At 33.0% G+C, this 25591-nt stretch overlaps 1 protein-coding gene across 2 annotated transcripts in view; it reads right to left on the reverse strand.

The window, feature by feature from the left end:
- Positions 1–11924: 11924 nt before the first annotated feature.
- adamts17 (ADAM metallopeptidase with thrombospondin type 1 motif, 17) overlaps positions 11925–25591 on the reverse strand; it is a 148892-nt gene continuing 135225 nt past the window's right edge. For both annotated transcript variants that reach the window (XM_051114413.1, XM_051114412.1), the window contains 2 exons: positions 16716–16893; positions 11925–15164 (listed from right to left, as the gene is read on the reverse strand). In XM_051114413.1, the coding sequence (XP_050970370.1) occupies positions 15013–15164; positions 16716–16893 (330 nt within the window). In that variant the 3' untranslated portion in view covers positions 11925–15012. The remainder of the gene's footprint in view (positions 15165–16715; positions 16894–25591) is intronic.

Below are 25591 nucleotides of genomic sequence, written 5' to 3' on the forward strand. Positions count from 1 at the left end.
GCTGTACTTTGGACAAAAAAATGCAGGCTTGGTGAGCAGAAGAAATTTATTTAAAAACCATTAAAAATCTTACTGTACAATAACGTCTGACTGGTAGTGTAGGCTATTTACAATCTGATTTATTTACAATGATTTCACATCCAGACAGTTTCATACTGTCTAACTGAACAAGTCAATCGAAATATTAATATTGTAAATAAGTGATTTCTGGTTTCTAATTTGTTATAAACAAAAACAAAGTGACTTAACAATCACATAACCGCTGTTTGTAAGCAAAACCAAACAAAAACCAACAGAGAACCAGCATCAACAACATCGATATCATCTGCTTTCTATTTGAATATATTTTAAAACGTAATTTATTGCTGTGATCAAAGCTAAATTTTCAGCATCATTACTCCAGTCTTCAGTGTCACATGATCCTTCAGAAATCATTCTAATATGCTGATTTGCTGTTCAAGAAAAATGTATTATTATTATTATTATTATTATTAACAATATTTAAAAAGTTGAGTACATTTTTTCAGGATTATTTGATGAAAGACCAAAAGATCAGCACTTAACTGAAATAAAAAGCTTTTGTAACTTTATACACCATACTATTTAAACGCTTGGAGTCAGTATATATTTTATTTATTTATTTTATTTTATTTTTTTTGATAAAACAATTATAGAAATTAATACTTTTATTTGGCAAGGATGTTTTAAAATGGTCAAATATGATAAAGACATCTTTAATATCACAAAAGATTTCAATTTTAGATAAAAGCTGTTCTTCTGAACTTTCTATTCATCACAGAAACCTGAAAAAAATCTACTGTTTTCAACATAATAATAATAATAATAATTGTTTGCTGAACAGCAAATCAGAATATCAAAATGATTTCTAAAGGATCATGTGACTGGAGTAATGATGCTAAAAATTCAGCTTTGAAATCACAGGAATAAATTACATTTTAAAATATATTCAAATAGAAAACAATTATTTTAAATAGTAAAAATATTTCAGATTTTGCTGTACTTCGGATCAAAATGCAGGCTTGGTGAGCAGAAATAACATTAAAAATCTTACTATTCAAAAATATCTGAATGGCAGTGTAGGGTATTTACAATCAGTACAGTTTCATACTGTCACAAGTTGAAATACTGATATTGTAAATAAGTGATTTCTGGTTTCTATTTTGTTGTTTGTGACTTAACAATCACATAATCACTGTTTGTAAGCAAAACCAAACAAAAACCAAAAGAGAACCACAGAATTGCTGTAATTTGTCATTAAGCGTTATTGCGGATCACTGTTTGCATTCGTGACCTTACATTGTTCTGTTCCATGGTTATTAACGTGTATTATTGTGCAATGTGGCGCATCTCTTCAGAGCTGAAAGCAAAACAAAACTCTCTCTCTCTGGAGAGATGTTATTATTGCAGGAGAACAGCACAGGAAAGGTTCACATCATGAGCCGGCAGAGGCCATCTATCATCAGAGCATCACATCAGCACTTAATACAGCAGCGTATTTCACTCGCTTTACCATAGCAACAGTCCCTGAGTATTTATCAGCCGCTCATTGGAAATTAAAGTGGACTGGCGGCAATCCAGCTAAATGCATCTATGCTTTGAGAATAAGCACCATGAAGAGCAGCTGGCAGACAGGAATCATTCAGGCTGTAAGGCAGTAAAAAACTGAGCACAAGGTTCATGTGAGACACTGGAGAGGACTGTCCAGTTTTAAGTCTTTTGAAAGCAAGCCAGCGGCCATTATGGTCTCACCTTTAGGCAATTATTTCTGTTCAAGTATACTTACTGTCTACTTTAATGGGGAATTATGAAACATTACAACAGTTTTTAAGCTTTATAGATTTTGTGAACATAAATCACCAGTTCTGTAGCTTGATTCAGTTAATTACAAGCACATTTTAGATCATCTGTGCATCTTCCTCCCACAGAAACCCGAATATGATAATCCCTTCGAGAGAAAATATTAAGGCAGCTTCATATTTTAATGCATACATTTTAAAAACAAACAAACAAAAAACACAATTTGTTGACTTAAAATAATTTGTTACGCTGCTGCCTTAACATTTTAAGTTTAATCAACTCAAATAAGTTTAGTCAACTTGAAATGTTAAGTTGTACTAAGTCACAACTTAGATATTTGAGTTGACTAAACAAAAAATTTGGGTTGTTAAACTTAAAAGCTGGGCTTGTTACCCAGTTGCCTTAAAATTTTAAGTTGAATCAACTCAAATAGATAAGTTGTCACTTAATACTGTATAACTTAACATTTCAAGTTGACTAAACTTTTTTGAGTTGACTGAACTTAAAATTTTAAAGGCAGCCAGGTAACAAATTATTTTAAGTTGACTCAACAAATTGTTTTTTACAGTGTAGGGACTAATTTAGACTGTGAATTTGAGTTGGTAAGATTTTTTTTTTTTTTTTTTTTTTTTTTTTTTTTAATAAATACTTTTATTCAGCAAGGAAGCATTACATTGGCCAAAAAATGACAGTAAATATATTAATAATGTTAAAAAAAAGAAAGAACTTTCTATTCATTGAAGAATCCAGAAAAAAAGGTATCATGCATGGTTTCAACAAAAATATGAAGCAGCACAAATGTTTTGAACATTGCTAGTAATAAGAAATGTTTATTGACCTGCAAATCAGCATATCAGAATGATTTCTGAAGGATCATGTGACAACAATGACTGGAGTAAAGATGCTGAAAATTCAGCTTTGTACCACAGGAATAAATTACATTTTAACACACATTCAGATAGAAAGTAGTTATTTTAAACTGTAAAAATATTTCAGAACATTACTGATAATTCTCGTGATTTCTGAGCAGTCTTTAGAAAGCAGAATGAAATCAATTGGAACTTAAAATTGTTTTTTGAATATTAGGAGCCAAATGAAAAGTACTATGAGTGTGTGCATTTCATTCTTACTAAATGAGTCTCTAATATAAAGGACGGTTCCTTGTCAGTCTTGGCTGTGTGTTGTAATGGATCACTCATGTATGTCCAGTGGCCCGGACTGAATGAGCACAAAGGCTTGGGTCGATGCAGTTATAGTAAAGTCTCCTCCAAAAGGTCACACCGTCTGCGACAAACTCCCTAGAGGACAAACGGAGATAAAACTGAATGTGAATGCGACATTAAGTCAGTTATGTTAGCCATTTATCACTCAAAAGTTTCAGCTGAAGTTCGTGAAGAACTTGTGATGGGAAGTTCAACCTAACTGCGCCATAAAACGGCAATAAACAAGCTCTTCTGGAACTCACTGAAGCAAAATACCTGGAAATGCATCTTCAAAATTCTCTAGAGTTGTGAAGAACGGTTATTGTGAACCGGTCTTACAGTACATTATGGGAGAGGTCAAGATTTGAAACACCACAGTAACCACCAATGTCAAACCATCAACAGAGATTCATTTTCGAGATTCCAAAGAACATTTTTGATGATAATTAACAAGCTGCTTTTGATAATCGCAAGAACTCAGATAAAGGACCTACAGTGTAAAATTCTTAAAAATAAAAAAGAAAATAAAGTTTTTGACTGAAAAAACCTTCCCCAAATAGTCTGATCCATGTTAAAGCAACGTATTATAAACATTATTTTGCGTATTATGTATAAATATCACATGTGAGAATAGGTTTCTGTGTTTTATTTGTTATATAGCCTGAAATAACTTTTAACTGTTAGTTTTTAAATTAAGTTGAAGTCTCTTCTGCTCACCAAGGCTGCATTTATTTGATCAAAAATACAGTAAAAACATTAATATTGTGAAATATTATTACAATTTCAACTGCTTTCTGTTTGAATACATTGTAAAATGTAATTTATCCCTGTGATCAAAGCTTAATTTTCAGCATAATTACTTTTTAGCAAACATTTTTATTATTATATATATTTTTTATTATGTTGAGAAAAGTTCAATATTACGCTGCTCAATATTTTTATGGAAACCATGATACATTATTTTCAGGATTCTTTGATGAACAGTAGGTAAAAAAAAAAAAACAGTGTTGATTTGAAATAGAAATAGAAATATACTGTAATTACCGTTACTGTCACTTTTGATCAATTTGATGTGTCCTTCCTGAAAAAAAGTACTAATTTCTTTCAAAAAAAAAAAAAAACTTTTAAAGAAAAATATACTGTACATAATTGTTGCCAAAAAAATATTTATACCAATATATTTTCTTTACCAAATTAAATCTGTCAGTGCAATTTGTTGCATTATTAATTAAAGGGATATTTCACTCAAAAATGAAATAAATGCAGCCTAATGTTCAGAAACAAAAAAACAACAAAAAACTTGCTGTATGACTGTGGAATGTCCCTTTAAGGATGAGCGATTCTAATTTGAATGTTTATCATTATTGCACCTTATTTAATTAACACAATTTTCTTGTTATTTTCTTATTTTCATTACTATTTCTGTTCATTCTGATAGACGTGAAGAGGATCATGAACAGTTCTCAGATTTCACCAAAAATATCTTAATTTGTGTTCCGAAGATGAATGAAGGTCTTATGGATTCAAAACGACATGAGGGTAATTAATGCGAGAATTTTCATTTTTGGGTGAACTATCCCTTTAAATTCCACTTGTTCTCCTCATATGTAAGGCCCTCTGCTTGTATTTTTGAGTATATCAATAGATCCTGCTACAAAAAAGGAACATCCCATTTATTTCTCCTATATCTGACAATATGACACCATTACCTACAGCACATCCATCACTTCCCTCATCTGAGCATTGAGGACAATCCGGGCATCTTCTTCAGGGTCATCCAATGTGGAGTAAATGTCACATCACCTCTGTGTGAAGGGCATTATCAGAGCGATCTTCATTCAGAGCCGTGCGGCGCGCTGCTTAGATATTCTGGCTGCGTGAGGACTGAGAGAACCGAAGGAATCCAGAGGGAGAAAATCACACTGACTGCAGTCCTACAGATCACCGCATTGATCTCTGCCGTGCTGGAGGGCAGCTCCCACAATCCCTTGCAGGTGTCAATTGCTCGTAATCCTCCCCACGTGTATCAGAATGAAGAGAAAATAGAAAAGAAACTAGAAAATAACAAGAAAATCATGTTAATTAAGAAAAAGGTTGCAATAATGCTAAAAAATCAAATAAGTTTACATTGTGTCTCTGTGATCGACCATCCTTAAAGGGTCAGTTCACCTGAAAATGAGAACATTAGGCTGCATTTATTTGATAAAAAAATACAGTAAAACTGTAAAATTGTGAAATATTATTACAATTTCAAATAACCGTTTTTTTTATTTGAAAATATTTTAAAATATAAATTATTCCTGTGATTAAACCTGAATTTTCAGCATCATTACTCCAGTCTTCAGTCATATGATCCTTCAGAAATCATTTTAATATGCTGATTTGCCGTTTAAGAAAACTTAAAACTATTAATTAAAAAAATAATAATTTAAAACAAAGCTGCAAGCAGCAATTAAGGGGGTTAAGCACTACAGATATATATTTTGAATATTTTGAGACTAAATACAATAGGCTAATGCAATAAAAAGTTATTAGCATTTTTGGAAATTTCATTATTAAAAGTTAATGAACGATCTCTTACTTTTGACCAATAGGTGGCGCTGTTCCCAAACTGGGGTGGTGTTTGCTGTGTAAAGTGACAATGGCACAGAAGTTTGGTGTCAATATGTCAAAGCTTTGCAGAGATACAGCTTTAGACACAGTTTGCCATCATTCCAGCAAATTTGTTGATGTGTTAAACGATAACCGTTTCATATATCAACTTGAAATCTGTCACTTTTTTCTATCATGGTCTGAAGATGATCCGAGTCAAATTTGGTGAAAATTGGACCAACGGTCTAGGAGGAGTCCAAAACCTAAATTTTCGACATTAACAAAATGGTGAAGTTCAGCCAATTTTGGCATAACTGGTATTGATGTTCTCTGCATGATCCAAGGTATCTATCAACACCATTTTTATTACAATAGGCCAATATACTCAAAAGTTGTTAGTATTTTTGTAAATTTCATTATAACGTTTGACAACTTTTTCAGTACCATCAGGGAATGGTGCCAAAGACACACACCAAGTTTCGTAAATGCGTTTATAAAATGTGTTAATAGCATTTTACGACAAAATTAAGAATGGCCGAAGCACCAAAATGGCTGATATGGGAAAATGGTATGGGGTGTGGTTTGACTCAGCATGCTGCACCGAATCTAAATAGACCAGTTTTGTGATTTTTGGTCAAACCATTCAGAAGTTATAAGCGGAAAAATATCTTCTGACCACTATGTGGCGCTGCGTCCGAAACTGTGCAGGTAGCCTCAGGTCATGGTTATTATAACACACACGAAGTTTGGTCTCAATACACAAAACCGTTACGGACATATAGCCCCACATCCATTTTTGCATGCTCTTTGCCAAATTCATTCACGCGTTACTCGAGAACAATTTGACTAATCAACTTAAATTCCTTAACTTTTTGCCAGCATGGTCTGAAGATGATCTGAGCCAATTTTGGTAAAAATCAGACAAACTATTAAAAATAGCGAAAAAACTTTTTTAAAATTTTGGTGTCCATTCGACTCGGTATGATCCAAAGATTCAGAGAAAAAAAATCCTTCTAGACCTTATGGTTCAAAAGTTATTAGCATAAACATGAGTGAAAATTTGGACAAGTGGTGGCGCTACAGAGTTTGTGTTAGAGACTCCAAACTTGCAGTGGTTAATGTTGAAACTGTCCTCTATCAGTTTGACAAATTTCATAACTTTCCGGCAAGCGGTTCTATGCCTAATTCCTTATAAAAATCGTACTGACCCCAAACTTTTGAACAGTACTGTACATAAAAAAGCTGTGAAAAACAGTTTTAGATGATTCACCAAAACATGACAGTGACTCCATTAAACGTCAAGTTTTTGAGAAGAAAACATCACAATTGAATAGCGAGGCGCATCTTTTCATCTCACAATGTGTATTATCCATCACAACATCAGTCTGAAACAGACAAAAGCCAGCAAGATGTGCAGTGACGTCAGCGTCGTGACTGATTTCTGCTGGACTCGATGGGAGGTCTAGAAACAGGAGGAGATTAACACAGGAACAAAGGCGACCAGCCGGGTCGTGACAAACCCCTTCCATGCTGTTTTTAATCGAGGACGAGAGCATAATTGAGCCTGTGAATGTCCTGCTGAGAATATGACAGGGACAGAGTGCTTACTGGCTTGTGTAATTTCATTAGGATTTTTGAGCAGCTCATGCGGATTTCCTGTCAATGTTAGTGTGGTTGATGTGTCAATCCCCTTTATTTGGTGTTTGATCTGAAGGTATAGATGTAGTGAACCAGAAGAACACATTGAGAGCACACTTTAGAGATGTTCTAGCAGCGTCTATCTCCGCTGATCCGCTGATGAGCAGCACATGGAGCTCAGGCCGCTTATGGCTGACATGGAAGTACAATAGCACAATAATTCAATAAATCTGAATTACTGTATCCACGTCAAACCTCTAGCCAGAATTATGACAGAAAAGTAATTTAAAAGAACACAGCGTCTTCTGTAATAAGTGGCGTCTCCATTGGAGATTTCCACTGAACATCTGCGGCTGAAATGAAACCAAAACAAAGCAAAGATGATGGAGATGCTGCACTCCACCCTCTCCAGAGCATCCACATCACTCATCCGAAGAGTTTGAGTGGTCTAAGGAGCGATGGGCAGATTTGTGTAGATCTGCAAACAGAGGAGCTGTTAATTGAGGAAAAAATTACTCATGACACTACTGAGAAGAAAAAGTCTGCTGAAATGTCAGACTGAGATCTTCATAAGCTCATGACTACGTGCTGAAAACCTTCAAACGATCTGCTCTCACGCACCGACAGACGCCACAGATTCTGGAGAGGTTTGCTGGCTGCAGTGATGGTATCAACATTTTCCTGGCTGAAAGAGAACAAGGCTTATACCTGAATTTGAGGATGTGATCTGAGATTTCAAGATTTTTTGACAAGCTATTGATCTTTTCCAGAGATGGTGCTGCCTTTACTTTTCTTTCTTTTTTTCTTTTCTTTTTCCTTTTTTTTTGTTAGTTATGTCTTTCTTAAACAGCAAAAAAAAAAAAAAAAAAAAAAAGGATTTAAAATGCATTTATTTTATACCAAGTATAGTTTAAGTCTATTAACGTAATTACTGACATATCGCCCCAAAACTTACTGATATAAAAATTGTAATTAAACTTTATTTGGAGTACTACTGGTACACAAAACACATTTCAACACAATATTAAGCCTAAAATATGTTTTAATGTCACTATTGATGAGGATTTTATGATCTTTAAATAACATTGGTCTTTAAATGCAAAATATTTCAAGTGTACCTAAAGTATACTTGCAATAGTTCCACTTTGGCGCAATCAAATATACTTCAGTATATCTTTAGTTGGACTTCAGCACTACTTCCACATAATTAAAGTGCATTAAATGTAAAATTAGTTGTTTCAATTTAGCAGACTTTAAATATACCACTTTAGCATACTAAAGTACAATTGCAGTTTTATTAAGCACATAATATGTAAATGTATTTGTAGCATGAAATGTTTTTATATACATTTTAGTATATTTATTTTTCACTAGGGCAGAAAGACTAAAAATACTACAGTAAAACCTGTTAATCAGTAAACGGTAAGTAAAGTTTGGTTTAACATTGCATTATATTTTACTGTAAAATACTGTCAAATTTATGGATCTTTTGTAGTGCAACTTCAAGTTGCATGGAGAAGAAAACAAAACAAAAAGCACTTGTGAAGTGGAGAAATAAAAAAATGAAGTTGTGAATGAATATAAAGGAATTTTTATCTGATTATTTGTTACACATTTGAATATTATGTTTTACTTGGAGGTTAAACGGTTATTATTGGTTTGTTTGATGGCCTCTCTTTTTGGTGTGTCATGTGATTGGTCGAAATCACACTATCTGATTTGCTCTAATTCTCTGATGGTTGATTGCAAATTTGGATTTTGTCTTTGCATTTAAATAATTTTCTTAATTTGCAGCCTTTTAGTGCTGATGGAAGTCTGTGTGCCGTAACGAAGTTAAGTAAAAAGCTTGTTTGCAAGAAACAAATTCATCACTAAGTTGTTTCTAACTTCAAACTTCCTCCATTGAAAAAGTCCATCCCCTGTTGTCTCTCACATCACAATCCACACACATATTTGTATAGAGCTGTTTTGGCCAGTTTTTGCATGTAACGGGGCTTGATCTGTGCATATTTTTCTCCCGATTGACCAGATGACTATTTTTTAACAGAGGGATGCATTATTGTGGATTATGGACTTGTATTTTGGTCAAAAATTACAGTGTAAAGTTAAAACGGTTTAATAATGGATTTGTTTCTTACAAACAAGGAGCTTTTCACTTCATAAGGCATTAATTGATGGGCTAGATTGGTGCGGATTGCTTGTGGATTATTGTGATGTTTTTTTTATTAGGCCTGCCCCCTTATTGTTGACTAACTGTTAGTTCATGAGAAGAGGCTTGGTTGACCAAAATTTTATTAGTTGCAGAAAAAAAAATCCACAGGAAGTGGCAAAGTCACGCAGTCCTTGACGCACAGATTGTTAACAGTTGGTCAGTGTGGTAATATAGTACATTGGGCAGGACATCCAAATGCTCACCTATCATTCATCGATTTCAAACATGGCTTTTCATCTGAAAGATGTATGTAGTAGCAACTTTGTATGGTAGCTCAATCTAATGATAACCTAGAAAAATATGCGTTATTCAAGTGTCTGTGTGGAGTGTGGAAGCTGAATAGTAGCGTGCGTACTGCATGACAGATGGAGCCGCCGCTGCAGTCGCTTGCTTTTAAAACATTGTTGGTCATACAGATAGAAGTAATACATCTTTCGAATCTGTAAAGGCTCTACATTTGTGTGCACTCAGAATAACAACGAAACGTTGCGCTTTTGTAAAATGATTAAAGCAAACAGGATGCACTTTCTGCTGTCTCGGTCTCTGTCCACTTGAGTGCGTCACTTTGCTTACAGATATGAAAAATATATCTATAGAGAGTGAAATGTCTACTTTTAAATGAACCAGTTCAAACAGAAAACAAAAATTCTCAGATTATGTAATCCGTATGAAACATGCATACAGGCTCATCACTACTGCAGAGAACAAAGAAAGCACTAGTTCATCAATTAAATATTTAAACGTTAATGCAGTCTCCTTGCTGGTTTTCTGACACACTCTTTATTATTGTATCTGCCGGTGCACTGTGACAAGCTTTTTCTGCGTGCGCTTGAGCGCTTATTCAGCTATGTAGGCAGTTCTCATTACTATGATTTATATGTTTAATTAATAAACGTGCAACTAATAACTGACTAGTGGCTAAAATAAACGACTACTAGAAAAATCTTTAATTGAGGGTAGCCCTAGTTTTTATCAACTGTTTGAACTCTGACGGCACCAATTGCAGAGGATCAATTGGATAGTAAGTGATGTAACAAACTGGCAAAATAAAAAATAGATGGTTTTGTTTTTTCATCAGTTTCTGCAAGTAAAAACTATAAACGACCATATTATTTAAAAAAAGAAAAGGGACATTCCTATCACATTATTTTGTTTATATTTTATATATATATATTTTTTTTTTTTTTCTGAATTGTGATAATAATGTACATTAAGGAGTTCTGTGTTACATTTCATGTTTTTTTTGTTTTAGTGTCACTCGTGAAACCCTGAAGGTGTTTTGTGTTTATCTGTATGATGTGCACCAAATATTAAATATATAAAATATGTTTTATGGACAGCCACATATTATGAACTGTGAATCATCATGTGGTTTCTACTGTACCACCTTAATTACAGTGGTTATCGAGTTTTGGTAGTTCAAGTAGCATGATATTGTAGTATTGTAACAGGGGTCATTGGATGCAAAGTTCACTTTTACATGTTGTTTGAACATTAATGTGTGTTGGCAGTGTATGCACACATCTACCCTTTAATGATAAAAATCCATGCAGTGGTTTTTAATTAATCTGTAAAAATAATATTCTCGCTCCCACGATAGTTGACTGACATGAGTGTCTTACCTCAGACCCGCCTAAATCAGTTGTAAGAGTCTGACCTCCATTGTTTGGATGCCAGAGCAGGGATGTAAGTTAGACAAGAATATCTCCGATTGAGCAATTGAGGTGTTGTGTCGCTGGATGTAATAATGAACATAGTACTTTAGCTGTCATTTACTCCCGACATCTGAGCCACTGAAGATGCAGTGGATTACATTTGTTTGTGAAGGGAATGTGTCTATGTTCGCGCAAATCATTTGTGATCCAGCTAAACCTACAGCAGAAGTGAGTATAAGGGTTTTTTTATGAATCTCTGCAATCACCTTTCCTAATAACGTGCTAGTTAACACGTTTTGCAGCTAAACTGCAACTTTTATAATGTGACATATTTCATAATAGTGTGACTATCAAAAGAATTGCCGTAACACAAACCAGCTCCAGCATACAGAGGATTACAGATGAGCACTTGAACGTGGCCTGACCTTCTCCTCACGTCCTTCACAGCCTCACTAGTGCCATTACACTGACAGTGGCAGATTTACGGGTGAGAACAGAAGGCTGCGCGGCCGTCCGTCATGCATACGCTCACGGATTCTCTGAACGTAATATATTCACGATGATACAGCCGACATACAGAATCAGCAAAATGCAAAGAACCGTTAAAGAACGAGACAGAGAACATCACAAGGTTGTGACGTGATCGTGATGCTGAGAACTTTGAGGAAAACCAAGCTTGTAGGAGACTCATATTGTTATCTACAGCATCATAAAACATAAAAAAGACATTTTGGTTTCCAAAGTAGTTTTTCCATTCACATTCAAGCATAAACGATCATTAAACATAGATGCACACACACAAAGTCATCATAATACAGGATATAAATTTATTATTATTACATTTTTTTGTATGAACAGTCTGAAATGTTCAAATTAGCACCATCAGAAGAAGTGGCAGTTTAAGTACCGATCACGTGTGCAACTACTGACATACAGTACTGGAATACAGATGTAATATTCACCATACCTGGAACATGAAGCTGATGCACCAAATAGTTCTTACAGAAGCAGGTAGATACATTATGTATTAAATAATCCTAACAAACATTTAGAAAAAAAAAACGTTTCATTTAAATACATACAAAAGTACAAGAACAAAACGTGGAGAAACTGCTGAATTTCACAGTAGTGAAATTTGTCTAGCACCTGTTGTGACCTTGTGCATTGGGAGCCAAGGTCTCGAACACACACATATACGCTCTGTTCCAAAACCTAGTGAGCATTTACAGGCATCAACGGTGTGTGAAGGTCAATATGTATGCTATGCATTTGCGCTTACCTCAATTGCCTTTGAAGTGCATGCCAATTTGGTTACTAGTGAGGTTGCTGTCTTAAAAGGTAGCTCGCGAATAGGTTTTGAAACAGAGTCTCTCATGCACACATATGCAGTGTCACCCTCGGCCTTGGGGGTTTTATGAAGTACAAACCTAAAATTTCACATTTACTCAACACATCATGACTGCGAAGTACCTTGTAAACTCTTTCAATTGCATTTAGATCTTAATTACGAGATATGGATTGTGCTATTATTCTAAAATTCTGTCAAATAAAATTGCACAAAGTAAGAACTACAATTAATAATTTGATTTTAAAGGAAGGCATTGTTATCTCATACTGATGAGAAATGAATCAGATATACAAGCAAAAAAGACTAAAGTAGCTCTTAGTGTGTTTTGAGTGCATTAAATATGGCACTGCAGCACCATCAGACTATAATAGATGATTCTGACATTGGACGCATAAACGACCTGTGCCTTTAAAGGAACAGCGCACCCCAAAATAAAAAAAAAGCATTTATTTATCCTCATGTCCTTCCAAACCTGTATTACTTTCTTTATATTGAGGAATATGAAAAGAGATTCTTTGAAGTATGTTAATGCAATTTTTTATATAATGTGAAAAGCATATAGGCTTCAAGAAAGACCAAAAAGCACCATAAGATCAGCATAGTGGTTCAGAATGACATGAGGGTGACTAAATAAGGGCAACATTTTCATTTTGGGGTAAACTAATGAAGCACAGCCCAATGGAGACTCACCTTCTTACAATGCAGTGGAGATCATGTACTTTGCTATGCTAAAATATATGAAACACATCAAGTTTCTAAAACACATAGAAAGCGTGGTAAATATGATCACTGTGAGAAACAAAGGTGAAATTCTGTGTCCTCTCTGAGAGAGTCACTAATTAGCCACAGTTTGATGTAAAGTACATAAACCTTAAAGAGGAGAACTATTCAAATGTGTCACTTATTATCAGCTTGGCTGCATCGCGATGGCTCTTGATGAATTAAATAACACAAGCTACTTCAGCTCTTTTCCAAAACCTAGTGAGCTGCCTATGTAGGCAGTATTTTAAGGCTCTCAGTGTGAGAGCTGTTCAAAAAGGTAGGTAGCATGATTATGCTGCCTTCTAAGATGACTTCTTTTGCTGAAGATGCAGAGAATAAGACCTACCATAATGCACTGCATAATCTATTGTTGCGTGCATGCATTAATGTAAAAATAGATTATGCTATTATTGCTTGCATGCAAAAACAGATTATGCTAGATTATGTTATGCATTATGACAGGTCTTACACAATCATGCATGCCATAATGCATTGCATAATCTATTATTGCATGCAAAAAGAGATTATGCTATTATTGCATGCAAGCAAGAATAGATAATGGCATTACTGCATGCATACATTGTTCTAAAAATAGATTATGCTATTATTGCATGCATGCAAAAATAGATTATGCTAGATTATGTTATGCATTGTCTGTTTTTTTTATACAACCATGCACTACATAATGCATTGTATAATATATAATTACATGCATGCATTATCTTAAAAAATAGATTATGCTGTTATTGGATGCATGCAAAAATAGAATATGCCATTGCCACATGCATGCATGCAATAATAGATTATGATAAATTAATTATGCATTATGGTAGGTCGTATAGAATCATGCATGCCATAATGCATTGCATAATCTATTATTGCATGCATTCATTATTCTAAACATAGATTATGCTATTATTGCATGCATGCAAAAATAAATTATGCCATTATTGCATGCATGAATTATTCTAAAAATAGATTATGCTGTTATTGCATGCATGCAATAATAGATTATGCTAAATTATGTTATGCATTATGGTAGGTATTATACAATCATGGATGCCATAATGCATTGCCTAATCTATTATTACAAATATGCATTCTTCTAAAAATAGATTATTATAATTATGCTATTATTGCATGCATGCATTATTGCCAATTCTAACTATTGAAATCAACTGAGATTCAAGGAGCAGGAAAGCTCACTAGGTTTTGGTTACAGAGCCAATATAACAACACAGGTAATTATAATACTAAATAAGAAATAAAATCAAAAACAAGACAAAATATTGTTGATACAGATGTGGAAAAAAATAAAACAATAAGCTGTTGTTACAAAGTCCATTGGTTATTGGCCAACCAGTGGCCTCAAGAAAGCAATTTTTGGTGAAATGAGTTTTACCCACAGTGCAACAGGCAGGTCAGTATGCTGAAGGAATCACTTCCAGGGCCAAAGTGTGGATTACAGCAAAACATGACAAAACAAGAAACCTTCAAGTCCGAAAACAAGAACCGAACGTAATGCAAGTACGCAAACGCTTGGCTAACACACTGCAAGTACATACTCAGTGCAGGGGGGTGATGCAGTTAATGCATAGTTTAAAAAAAACGGTCACGTTTACGTACTTGCATAGAGTGTGTTCTGCTGGAAATTTCTGTTCCACTGCTTTCATTTTGCATTTTTTTCACGTAATAACATTTTTAATAAGAATATAAAACATTATTTTTGACAGTACAAATGGAGAAGGCAAAAATAAACCTCTATGTGTGGGAGCGCCAGGGTCATTAACTCTTAGGGGGCATTTTGTTGGTGTAAAAGTCTCTGCAGGTCTGGCAGCAGCGTTGGTACCAGCGCATGTCCTGGCACAGGTTCTTCTCTCGGATCACCCTGCAGTAAACCGCCCACTGATCCCCTGTGCACTTGTACGTCAATGCAGCTGCCAGGAATGACAGAAGGACAGGACACGGCATTTCATAGATTCAATTATACGACACGGTCCCTGACAACATGCATACATCACTCCAGACACCATTATTGCAACCGCCAGCAATGTTCAATGTTGCTGTTACACTATAACAAATGCTATTTCAGTAATACTTTTTACAAGAAAATATTATTTCAGTCTTTCTACTTTCAACAGTTTCTGAGCAAAAATCATTTCAAAGTAAACCCCAGACATTCAGCAGATGATCACTGAGTGTGTATGTGAATCTGCTCTTATTTAGATCATTTTCATATTATTTGTACACAATAAGATTGTGATGCTTTCCAGATGATGCTTACTTTAACAGATGTCTTGGTAATGAAATAATGTTTATGCTGTACAAATGCTTAAAGCAAAAAAGGCTCTCTTTTTTTTGTAACCTAGTTAACAGCCTACTGCCTTCGTTTAAGATGCCATCCAAACCGAAATAGAAATGAACTGATTTGGATACTTGACATTGATAGGATTAAATTAAATTCAAATAAAATGAGGAATTTTTTGGTATTCTGTCTGCGTCAGAACCACATATTATACCTAAATAGGCAGCATACTATTATTTGAAACACAGCCATTCACACTATACAAGTAAAATATCCTCATTAGTTATAATTAAGACATGTAATTTCAAAATTTATACTGAAAATTTCAATATAGATATAAATTGTATGAAATTCAATTAAATCAATATAAATTGTATGAAAATATTGTGACATAATTTCAGTATTCTGTATCTATGTAATGAAGCTGTACTGAAGAAAAAAGTAAAAAAAAGATGAAAAAATTGAAATTATCTTTTAATGAATAAAGTCTATCAGTGTTATTTTAGTAGCATTAACATACTATTAGTTTCTGTTAATATTTTGAATTGGATTTTTATTTTTATACTTTCTGTTGTCATTTTAATTTTAGAGCAAGTTTTAGTTTTAAAGTTTTAAATTTTCTTGTGTGTTTTTGTTAGTTTGTATGTTTTTTTTAATATATTTTACTTTTAATTGATTTAATTTTAGTTATTTTAGTATTTAAACTTAAATTCAACAAAATAAAAAAATATATTATTTTTAATATTAGTTTAGTTATTATTAGTTTTTAAGGTTTTTTTATATTACTTTTAGTGGATTTAATTTTAATTAAGTATTTCAACTTAAACTTAACAAATTAAGAAAATAAAATATTATTTTTAATATTAAAAATATAAATACATTAACATATATTTAAATAAATATATTATATACATTTTAAAAATATGTATTTTCTTTCAAGTAATGATTTTTTTCATAGTTTTAGTTTTATTTGTAGTTAACACTGAAGCCAAATAATGATCTAATTCAAGCAATGCCCAGTAACATGATGAAACTGCAGTGATGCATTAAAAAAATTGAGATGGAAATAGATTGTGTCTTATGGTTGAAATTGAACATGCAATAAAGAACAAGACATGACATCAGAATTTGATTAGATCATAAAAAGTACAGACAACAGGTCTATACGCTGGTTAAGTCTTACCCAGTCTAGGGGAGGTGATGGTGTTCACGTTGACTTTCACATTACACGTCCCAAGATGACACTGTTTGTATGCGGTGGGCTTCAGGACTACTGGGCAGTCGCTGCCATGGCGACCGGTCACTTTGTGCATGCACTGGACCACTCTGGACTGCAAGCCCCGCCCACAGGATGATGAGCACTGCAATGAACCAATGACGAGATCACAATAGATTAAAGGGATGCTATTATGCTTTTTCACTTTTTGAACTTTAGTCAGTGTGTGGTGTGTATCTTTGGGCATAAAAAAATCTACAAAGTTACAAATCTCAAAGTCCACTGCAAAAGGAGATATTTCGTTTTTAATACATCCCTTTTCAAGAACTACAACGAACGGCTCCTTTGGACTACAACGTTTGTTTTTTCGCATGCAATGATGTCACAACACGGTCCATTAGAACATCATTAAATTAAATCCTGCCCACGGAAATTCGAATTGTTGGAGGGAGGGTAGGGACGAGGTGGGGGATTAGCCTAACTTTAGCGATGCAGCGCGAAGAACCGCTTCAACGAGCCGCAGCGCGGCGGGTATAAACACAAGCATTGACTAGAGTGGCCGCTTCAGAGCAGTAACGCGCCGCAGACGTGTGTAGTACAGGGGGTCGAAACACATGCCGAAACCGCGATCTACTCCGGTTGCCGTGTCGTAGCCGTAACGCGGCAGACGTGTGCAGTGTGTGGTAAGACATTTATTCATCATACAGTGTAGATAGCGTCACATATAACGTGAGTGTTTTTTAAAATGCATAAACTTGCACTAGAATAGTCTAGGCTGATCAGTGATGATGTTCTTTGATAATGTTAGGCTGCTTTTAGCCTTATGCTGGAGCTGGTTTCGGGCAATGAAACTAAGTATGTTAATAATTAAATACATTAGCATGATAATATCATGTATTGGCGATCTCGCAGGCTGATGATAGGACCCTACACTACGGTAGCGTATTATTTGCTCACCCTCCATGCATCCTAGGTGTATATGACTTCCCTCTTTCAGACAAATGCAATTGGAGTTATATTAAAATTTATCCTGGCACTCCCAAGCTTTAGAACGGCATAGACAGGTGTTTCTCCTCAGCAGTCCAAAACAAGTCTAATAATGTGCATCCATCCATAATAAAAAAGTGCCTCACACAGCTCCTGGGGGTTAATAAAGGACTCCTGTGCGAATCGATGCATTTTTGTAAGAAAAATATCCATATTTAAAACGTAAGAATCACTTTAATTTAGCTTTCGCTAACAGTTGTACACGGAACTTGCTTCTTTGACAAAAAGCATGGCAGTACTGAAACACCGTCTAAGCTGTTCGCCAAGCAACGCAGTGGGACAGCTAACCAATCACAACACATTTCGTTTTTTGGAAGGCGCGCTTACATTAAACCTGGAACTAATCGAGCCATATGAGCCAGGCTGGAAGAAATGTATTGTAATAATGTAAATTATTTTAAAAATAATGCATTTTTCGAACCACCAAGCATGAAAGCATGTTCTAGTACACCCCCAAAACAAAATCAAGACTTTGTAAAAGAGCATAAAAGGACCCCTTTAAAACTCACATCATAACCTGCGTAGACCTCATTTTACCAATAAAATACAATACAGCTCAATATTTCAAGACAGTTTCTTTCTTCCTCAATACTACTTTGAAACTGTCATGTTTAAATAATAGGTTTCAAATCAAGACAGCAATTTTTAGCTGGTCAGGCTATCGCATATGTATATTTGAGCTGACTGTCCATTTTAACTGTAGAAACCCAGCTATTAATGAGTGTTATGATTTACTCCCCCGTCGTAATTTGACAAAACACAACAATTGATCATAACATTGTTTTAAAATGATATATATATAAATACTAGCAGCACATAAATAAACCAGCAAAATCCATCTATACACTTTAAACAACTTCCAAACAATAATTAAATGAAGAAAAATAAATAAGCATTTTTATGCATAGAGATGAAGGCCCGGCTGAGTCTGTGTCTTTGAACCGGCACTAGTCTTTGTATTACAGACAGTGAACTTGGTCCCTTAATGAGCTGTCTCCGGGCAAAGCCGGCGTTTTCTCTTTTCTGTTCAGAAACAATAACGGTTCATAAGCCTGGCCAACTTTACATTGTGTGCTGCAAGTGCTTTGGCTTTCGCTTGACATTTCTGCTCACGAGGAGTTTATAATTATGTTGTTTTCAAGCAAAACACATACTGTACAGTACGTAAAGATTCAGACATTTTCACGCTGCACCCAAATGACTCATCAACTGAAATAGGCCACATTATAAGACAACAACAAACCTGTGATTGCACTGATGAAAGCATATTCAAATTGACCAAACGATGTAACATACAAACACATATAAGATTCTGAATCTGTTCACGGCAAACTGACTGAATTAGATTTCCAGAGGAGGAAACGTTTCTTGAATAATGTGCCGTTTTGCTTCCTGTGAGACGAGCTGGAGTCATAATGTCGGCGTATCCGCCGCCATAGTTACGCTCACACACTTCAGACCCAAAGGAAGCTTTATTTCTTCAATAACACTCTGGCTAAATTAAATCAGCATATCTCTGTGACAATCTAATACATTTTAATAGACTTATAGTTAGACGGGGCAGAAACAAATTCAGTTATTTCATCATGGGCTGAGGAGAGCTGGGAGCAGACAGCATGATGAAATGATAAACGCAAAATACATTGACCTGATTATGACACAGATGATATCAATAGTCCTCACTACAATGTAGTCAAAATATAGTCTAGATCAGGGGTCTAAATATATCCAATATATACTGAGTGCTACATTTTAACATGCATATAATTACATAATAATGCATTTCTATAATTACTTTTATATTATATTATATTATATTATATTATATAGACTTTTGCATTCTTATATTTAAGCATTTGTATTTTTAACAGTTAAATTGTGAAATATTATTAGAATTTATGAAAATTGTGATTTTCGAAACAATGTGACTTTTTTCTAAATTCTTTGATGAACATAAAGTTCCATAGAACATTATTATTTTGAAATAGATTCTTTTGTAACATCACACGTCTTTACTGTCACTTTTAAATAATTATATTGCTGAATATAAGTATTAATTTCTTTCTATAAATAAAAACCTGTAACACTTTACAATAAGGTCCCTTTAGTTAACATTACTTAATGCATTAACTAACAACAATGACCTATAGATTTGTAACAGTATTTATTAATATCGGTATCACTTTACAATGAGGTTCATAAGTTAACATTAATTAATACATTAACTAATATAAACTAATAATGAGCAATACATTTCTTATATTATTTATTAATTAATTAACAAAAGTACAACTGTTTATTATTAGTTCATGTTAGCTCAGGTTCATTAATTAATATTACCAGTTAAAACTTTGGATTTCAATTATATATTAGTAAAAGTTGCACTTAATATGAACTGATATTAATAAATGCTTTACAAGTATTAAAACTTTTTAAAAAACTTGTAAATTAGAAATGAAAAAATGTAGACATAATAAAAAAATTCAAGTTGAGGTAATTCAATTATTACATCAGAAATAAATTAAATTGAATAAATAAAAAACTAAACACCAAAATCAAATTAAAAACAGATTAATATATAATCAACAATAATAATAATAATAATAATAATAACAACAACTTTTTTTTGCATACAACAACAACAACAACAAAAGCACAAAATGTCTCAATGTTTTTATTGTCCAAGTTGTAAAAAACTGGTGCAGGATTTACTTTAAAACAATATATTAAATTTAATAAATAAAAAACCTAAATACCAAAAAGCAAATAAAAAAAGACAAAAGCACATAACATTTCTAAAACTTAAACAGATAGAATTTTTGACTTTAATTATGTATTAGTAACCTAGTGGAAAATAAATATACTAAAATGTATTTAAAATACATTTATTTCATGCTAAGTATACTACAAATACATTTACATATTATGTACTTAATAAACACACCCTGCAATTGTACTTTTAGTATACTAAACTCATATATTTAAAGTCTGCTAAATTGGAACAACTAATTTTGTATTTAATGCACTTTAATTGTGCGGAAGTAGTGCTGAAGTCCAACTAAAGATATACTGAAGTATATCTGATTGTGGTAAAGTGGAACTATTGCAAGTGTACTTTAGGTACACTTTAAATATATTTTGCATTTAAAGAACAATATTATTCAGTCTTCATCAATAGTGACATTAAAACATATTTTAGGCTTAAAAATAAGAAATGTGCATTGTGCACAAGTAGTACTCCAAATAAAGTTTAATTACAACTTTTTTATAATTAGTAAGTCTCAAGTGATATGTCAGTAAATATGTTAACAGACTTTAACTATACCTAGCATGAAATAAATGCATTTTAAATCTATTACTTTTTTACTAGGGTAAATGCTGAAATTAACAAGATTAATAAATGTAGTTCATGTTAAATTTAATTAACAAATAAAACCTTATTGTAAAGTGTAACCTGCAAATCTTTCTGAGCCCAAACTTTTAAACAATAGTGTAATTTGCCATTTGGTGCACTTTTCTATAAGAGTTTAATTTCTTCACAGAAATTAGTGTGAGATCAAACAGAAATTGTCACGGACCCCCTGTTGAAGACCCCCCGGGCTGGAGAAACGGAGCTGTCGGCTGCCATGGCTGCCATGGCTGCAGACGAAACAAACGAAAATTGTTTTGCGAAGTGGCAAAAGGTGCATGAAAGCAATACACTTTCCTGCCTCCGAGGAACCCAAACTCCTTTCAACGGCGCGCAATATTTCACGTTTACAAGGGATGACGGGCTATTGAAAATGAAATCAGCGTGGCAGGTTAGCATTGATCTCAGCGCTGCCTGTCGCCAGAGTCTAGTAAATAACCGCAGTCGGGAAAGTGTGAGTGGAGTGAGTTCACAACGACTCGCCGTTCTCAACAACACACGTACCATGAATGAGAAGAGACGGTGCACGCTTTCACCCAAAAACATCTAATCTGCTGATCAAAGACGCCTCTGAATCACAGTCTAAGACTCCCACAAGAGAAGCCCATGTTTGATTTGAGCCATTAAATATGACAAAGCTCCTTAAAGTCTAGAATGTTAAAGGAGAACACCCTTACACATGAAGAGGAATAAAGAAACGCCTTCATGTTAACATAATACAGCACTTTAAAATGTCAAATTACTGCGGAATCTAGAAAGACTACCAAAACAAAGATTACCAAAACAGTAGCCTAAAGCAATCGCTAAATGACTTTTTGGATTTTGGTTAATATTAAAATGTGCTGTTGGTTAGCATTGAAGGAATAGTTCAACCAAAAATAATAGTCATAAAAACATGTCATTGTTTATTGTCTTTCATGTCGTTCCAAACCAGTATGACTCAGTGTTGTTATTAACTAAAACTAGAGCTGAAAATAAAAAAGATTAACCCTAACTTTAAAAATGTTGTTATTGTCATTAATTGCGGTAACTAACGCTAAAACAAACTATTAAAAATGTTCCTGTAAATTCAAAAAGAAATTAAAACTTTAAAAAACTTATGTTTAAAATGTAAATTAGAAGTGTTGCCTTGCCAAGTTATTACATCTGAAATAAATTAAATTTAATAAATAAAAAAACGGAATATCAAAATCAAATAAAAAAGACAAAAGCACATAACATTTCTCAAATTTTTATCAAAATTATAATAATTATAATATTACAATATATATATATATATATATAATAATTTTACAATATCAATACATAATATAATAGTATATAAATAATAATAAAATATTTTTTATTATATATAACAAAATATAATGAATATAACAGTATATATATAATAATAAAATATTATTTATTACATATTATATTATAAATTATTATAATATATAATATTATATTATAAATGTAATATTATTTAATATTATTATAATATTATAAATGCAATATTATTATTACTAAAATCTTATTTATTATATATATTAATATATATACATTTATTTGTCAAAATATTGATAAATAATCTAATAGTATATAAATAATAATAAAATAACTTTTTTTGTGCATACAAAAAAGGCACAAAATGTCTCAATGTTTTTATTGTAAAAGTTGGTGCAGGATTTACTTTGAAACAATTTTCCCTCTGAACTTGCATTTTCACAACAACTACAAAGAAATTAATAGAAAAAAGTATTTTTTTTGTAATAATCTCTTTTTTTTTTTTTTTTTTTTACTATTTTACTAGTGAAAGTTAGTGGGGTCTAATGTTATTTTGTATTTTGTAGAAGAGAAATTCATACTGGTCTGTAATGTCATGAGGGTGAGTAAATAATTTTCGGGTGAACTAATGCTAACCAACAGCTTGCATGGCGTAAGTGATATTGGGCATGCAAAGTCATTTCAGAGGTTCTTACATGTAGAAGGAAATATTTTTTTGATTTCATGTTCCCTGAATTGTATTATCTGGATGCCCATTAGCAGCTGACATGATGGAGACACAAAATGCACTCATATTAACACTCCAAACACAGACAGATCCTAGCTGTTTACAATCTCTCATGCCATTCACAAATAAAATAATGTAATTGTGTCATTTTGTGCCAAAACACACAATGTGTTCCACATGATTGAAAAGAGATGACATTCACAGCCTGGATAAGAGCACAGCAGCCAAAACACAGAAAAAACTCAAACAGGCTATTTCTATTCAGCGGAGGCATTTCAGTCAAGCCGCATCAGTCATATGAAGGGATGTTCATCCTCACATGTTAATCAGTGTAAATCCAGCGGCTGTAATATTCTGCCAGGGTTCATTACTGTAAAAAAAAAAAATGCCAGTAGGGATTTCACAAGATTTGTTACAATAGAACATTGTGTTCAGATTGAAATAGATTTTGAAATCAACACACACTAGGTCAACAAATTATAAACATAACTAGATTATAAGTGTGGGAAACCCATAAACACTTGTTTGAATGATCTGACGTCTTTGTTATGATGATTAGTTGTACATTTAGTTAGGAATTTGGCTCTGAAGTAGTCTTATTTAATCTCTGTCTATATAATAGTGTTAAAAATGTTATGAATGACTGCAAACTGTCCTATTTTGCAATAAATACGCAAATTATTTAAGTAATAATGTTCCTTAATTATAAAGGTGTGAGTAATACTATTATATTGTGCTATTGTAAACTTATAAAATATAACACTGCGTAGAAAACAGATTATAAACAGATGGATAAATGCTGAACATTAAAAAACAAGTTACTAAAAGTGCAAATAAAATATGCAGCCGCATTATTAATTAAAGAAAAAAAAAAAAAAAAATATATATATATATATATATATATATATGTATTAAAAATGATTTTTGTAATAAACCTGAAATAAAATATAAATATTACATAAGGAACTGAAAAAAATGTAAATGAAAATGAGAAATTTTGCTATTGCAACTAATTAAAATCAAACTAATTCAAATTGCAGTACTATAATTATTAAAACTTAAATAAAAATAATGAATGAATATATATATATATATATATATAACAAATTAAAAAGACAAAAGCATACAATTACTCAAACGTAATCTAAAATTAAAATGATAACAGAAAATATATAAATAAATTGAATTAAAACTTAAAATATAAACAAAAAATAGAAATGTAAATAAAAGAATTAAAATCACAAAATCATAAAACAAAATGAGTCATGTAATTAAAATTAAAATGGTAACAGAAAATATATAAGTTCAATTAAAACGATTCAATTAACTGAAATAAACTTTAGTTGAAGTACTGAAATTATAAAAACTAAAACTGAAATAAAAATAAATTAAAGCTAAATGAAAATAAATAAATAAATGTAAATTACAAAAACAAAATTGCTAAAACTTTAAATTTATAAATAAAAGCTAATTATATTACAACAAAATATTCTTAAATATTATAACAGTATATAAATAGTACTAAAATAATGCCAGGAAACCAGCATAGTACTGTAAATATCTGTCATTTGTTACTATATTAGAGATTGCTGTAATACAGTCACTTCCTGTTTGCTGAGGTCACAGTACGTGCTTGCCACAGTAATAAACTGCAGAACTACTACTGTAAACATGCCTGTGCAGTAGTATGTTGTAAATTTAAACTGAATGCTTTCCAGTTTCTGGTGTGATAGTAGCTCGTCTTTTCTACAGATCACTGAATGAAAATGAAAAGTGAGGAGGTCTACAGAGAGAACATCTGCTCTTTACATAAATACATGACACATGCAGAAATATCAGATGCTTTCTGCACCGACATCTCACAAATGGCAGAATCTATTTTCCTCTCATTTCGCCCCCGAAATGACACGGCCGACTTCACAAACAAATGTCACAGAGGCTTGTATAGTGAATACAGTGAGCTCCGGACATGTGTAAAATCCAGCAGTAAACCACAACAGGCCATGCAATGATGTTACCATATTTTCCTAGGCATTGATAAAACACAGAAGACACATTTAATGCAAAACTAATCTCAGGCGTGAAGTTGAGATCAGACACTCGCACCTTCACAAAAGATGAATCCCACCATGCGGTCCGACCGCAGACCTCAGTCAGAAACATAATCCACAACCTTCAAACGTCTCGGTGAACCTCAGTCTCAAACGACTTTAACATCTGCGGCCGCTGACGGGGAGCAACGGTGAAATGAAGCTCAGAGGGAAACATAAACCTCAAACGGGAACCTACAACACATCCTGATGCTCCCATTAGTTGTGGAGTCTTGAAGGTCATCCATAAAGGTGAATTAAATATTGCTACAAAAATGAACACTGAGCATGCATCTTCACAAAA

Source organism: Labeo rohita, chromosome 7 (assembly GCF_022985175.1).
Source record: "Labeo rohita strain BAU-BD-2019 chromosome 7, IGBB_LRoh.1.0, whole genome shotgun sequence".
Taxonomy (NCBI): domain Eukaryota; kingdom Metazoa; phylum Chordata; class Actinopteri; order Cypriniformes; family Cyprinidae; genus Labeo; species Labeo rohita.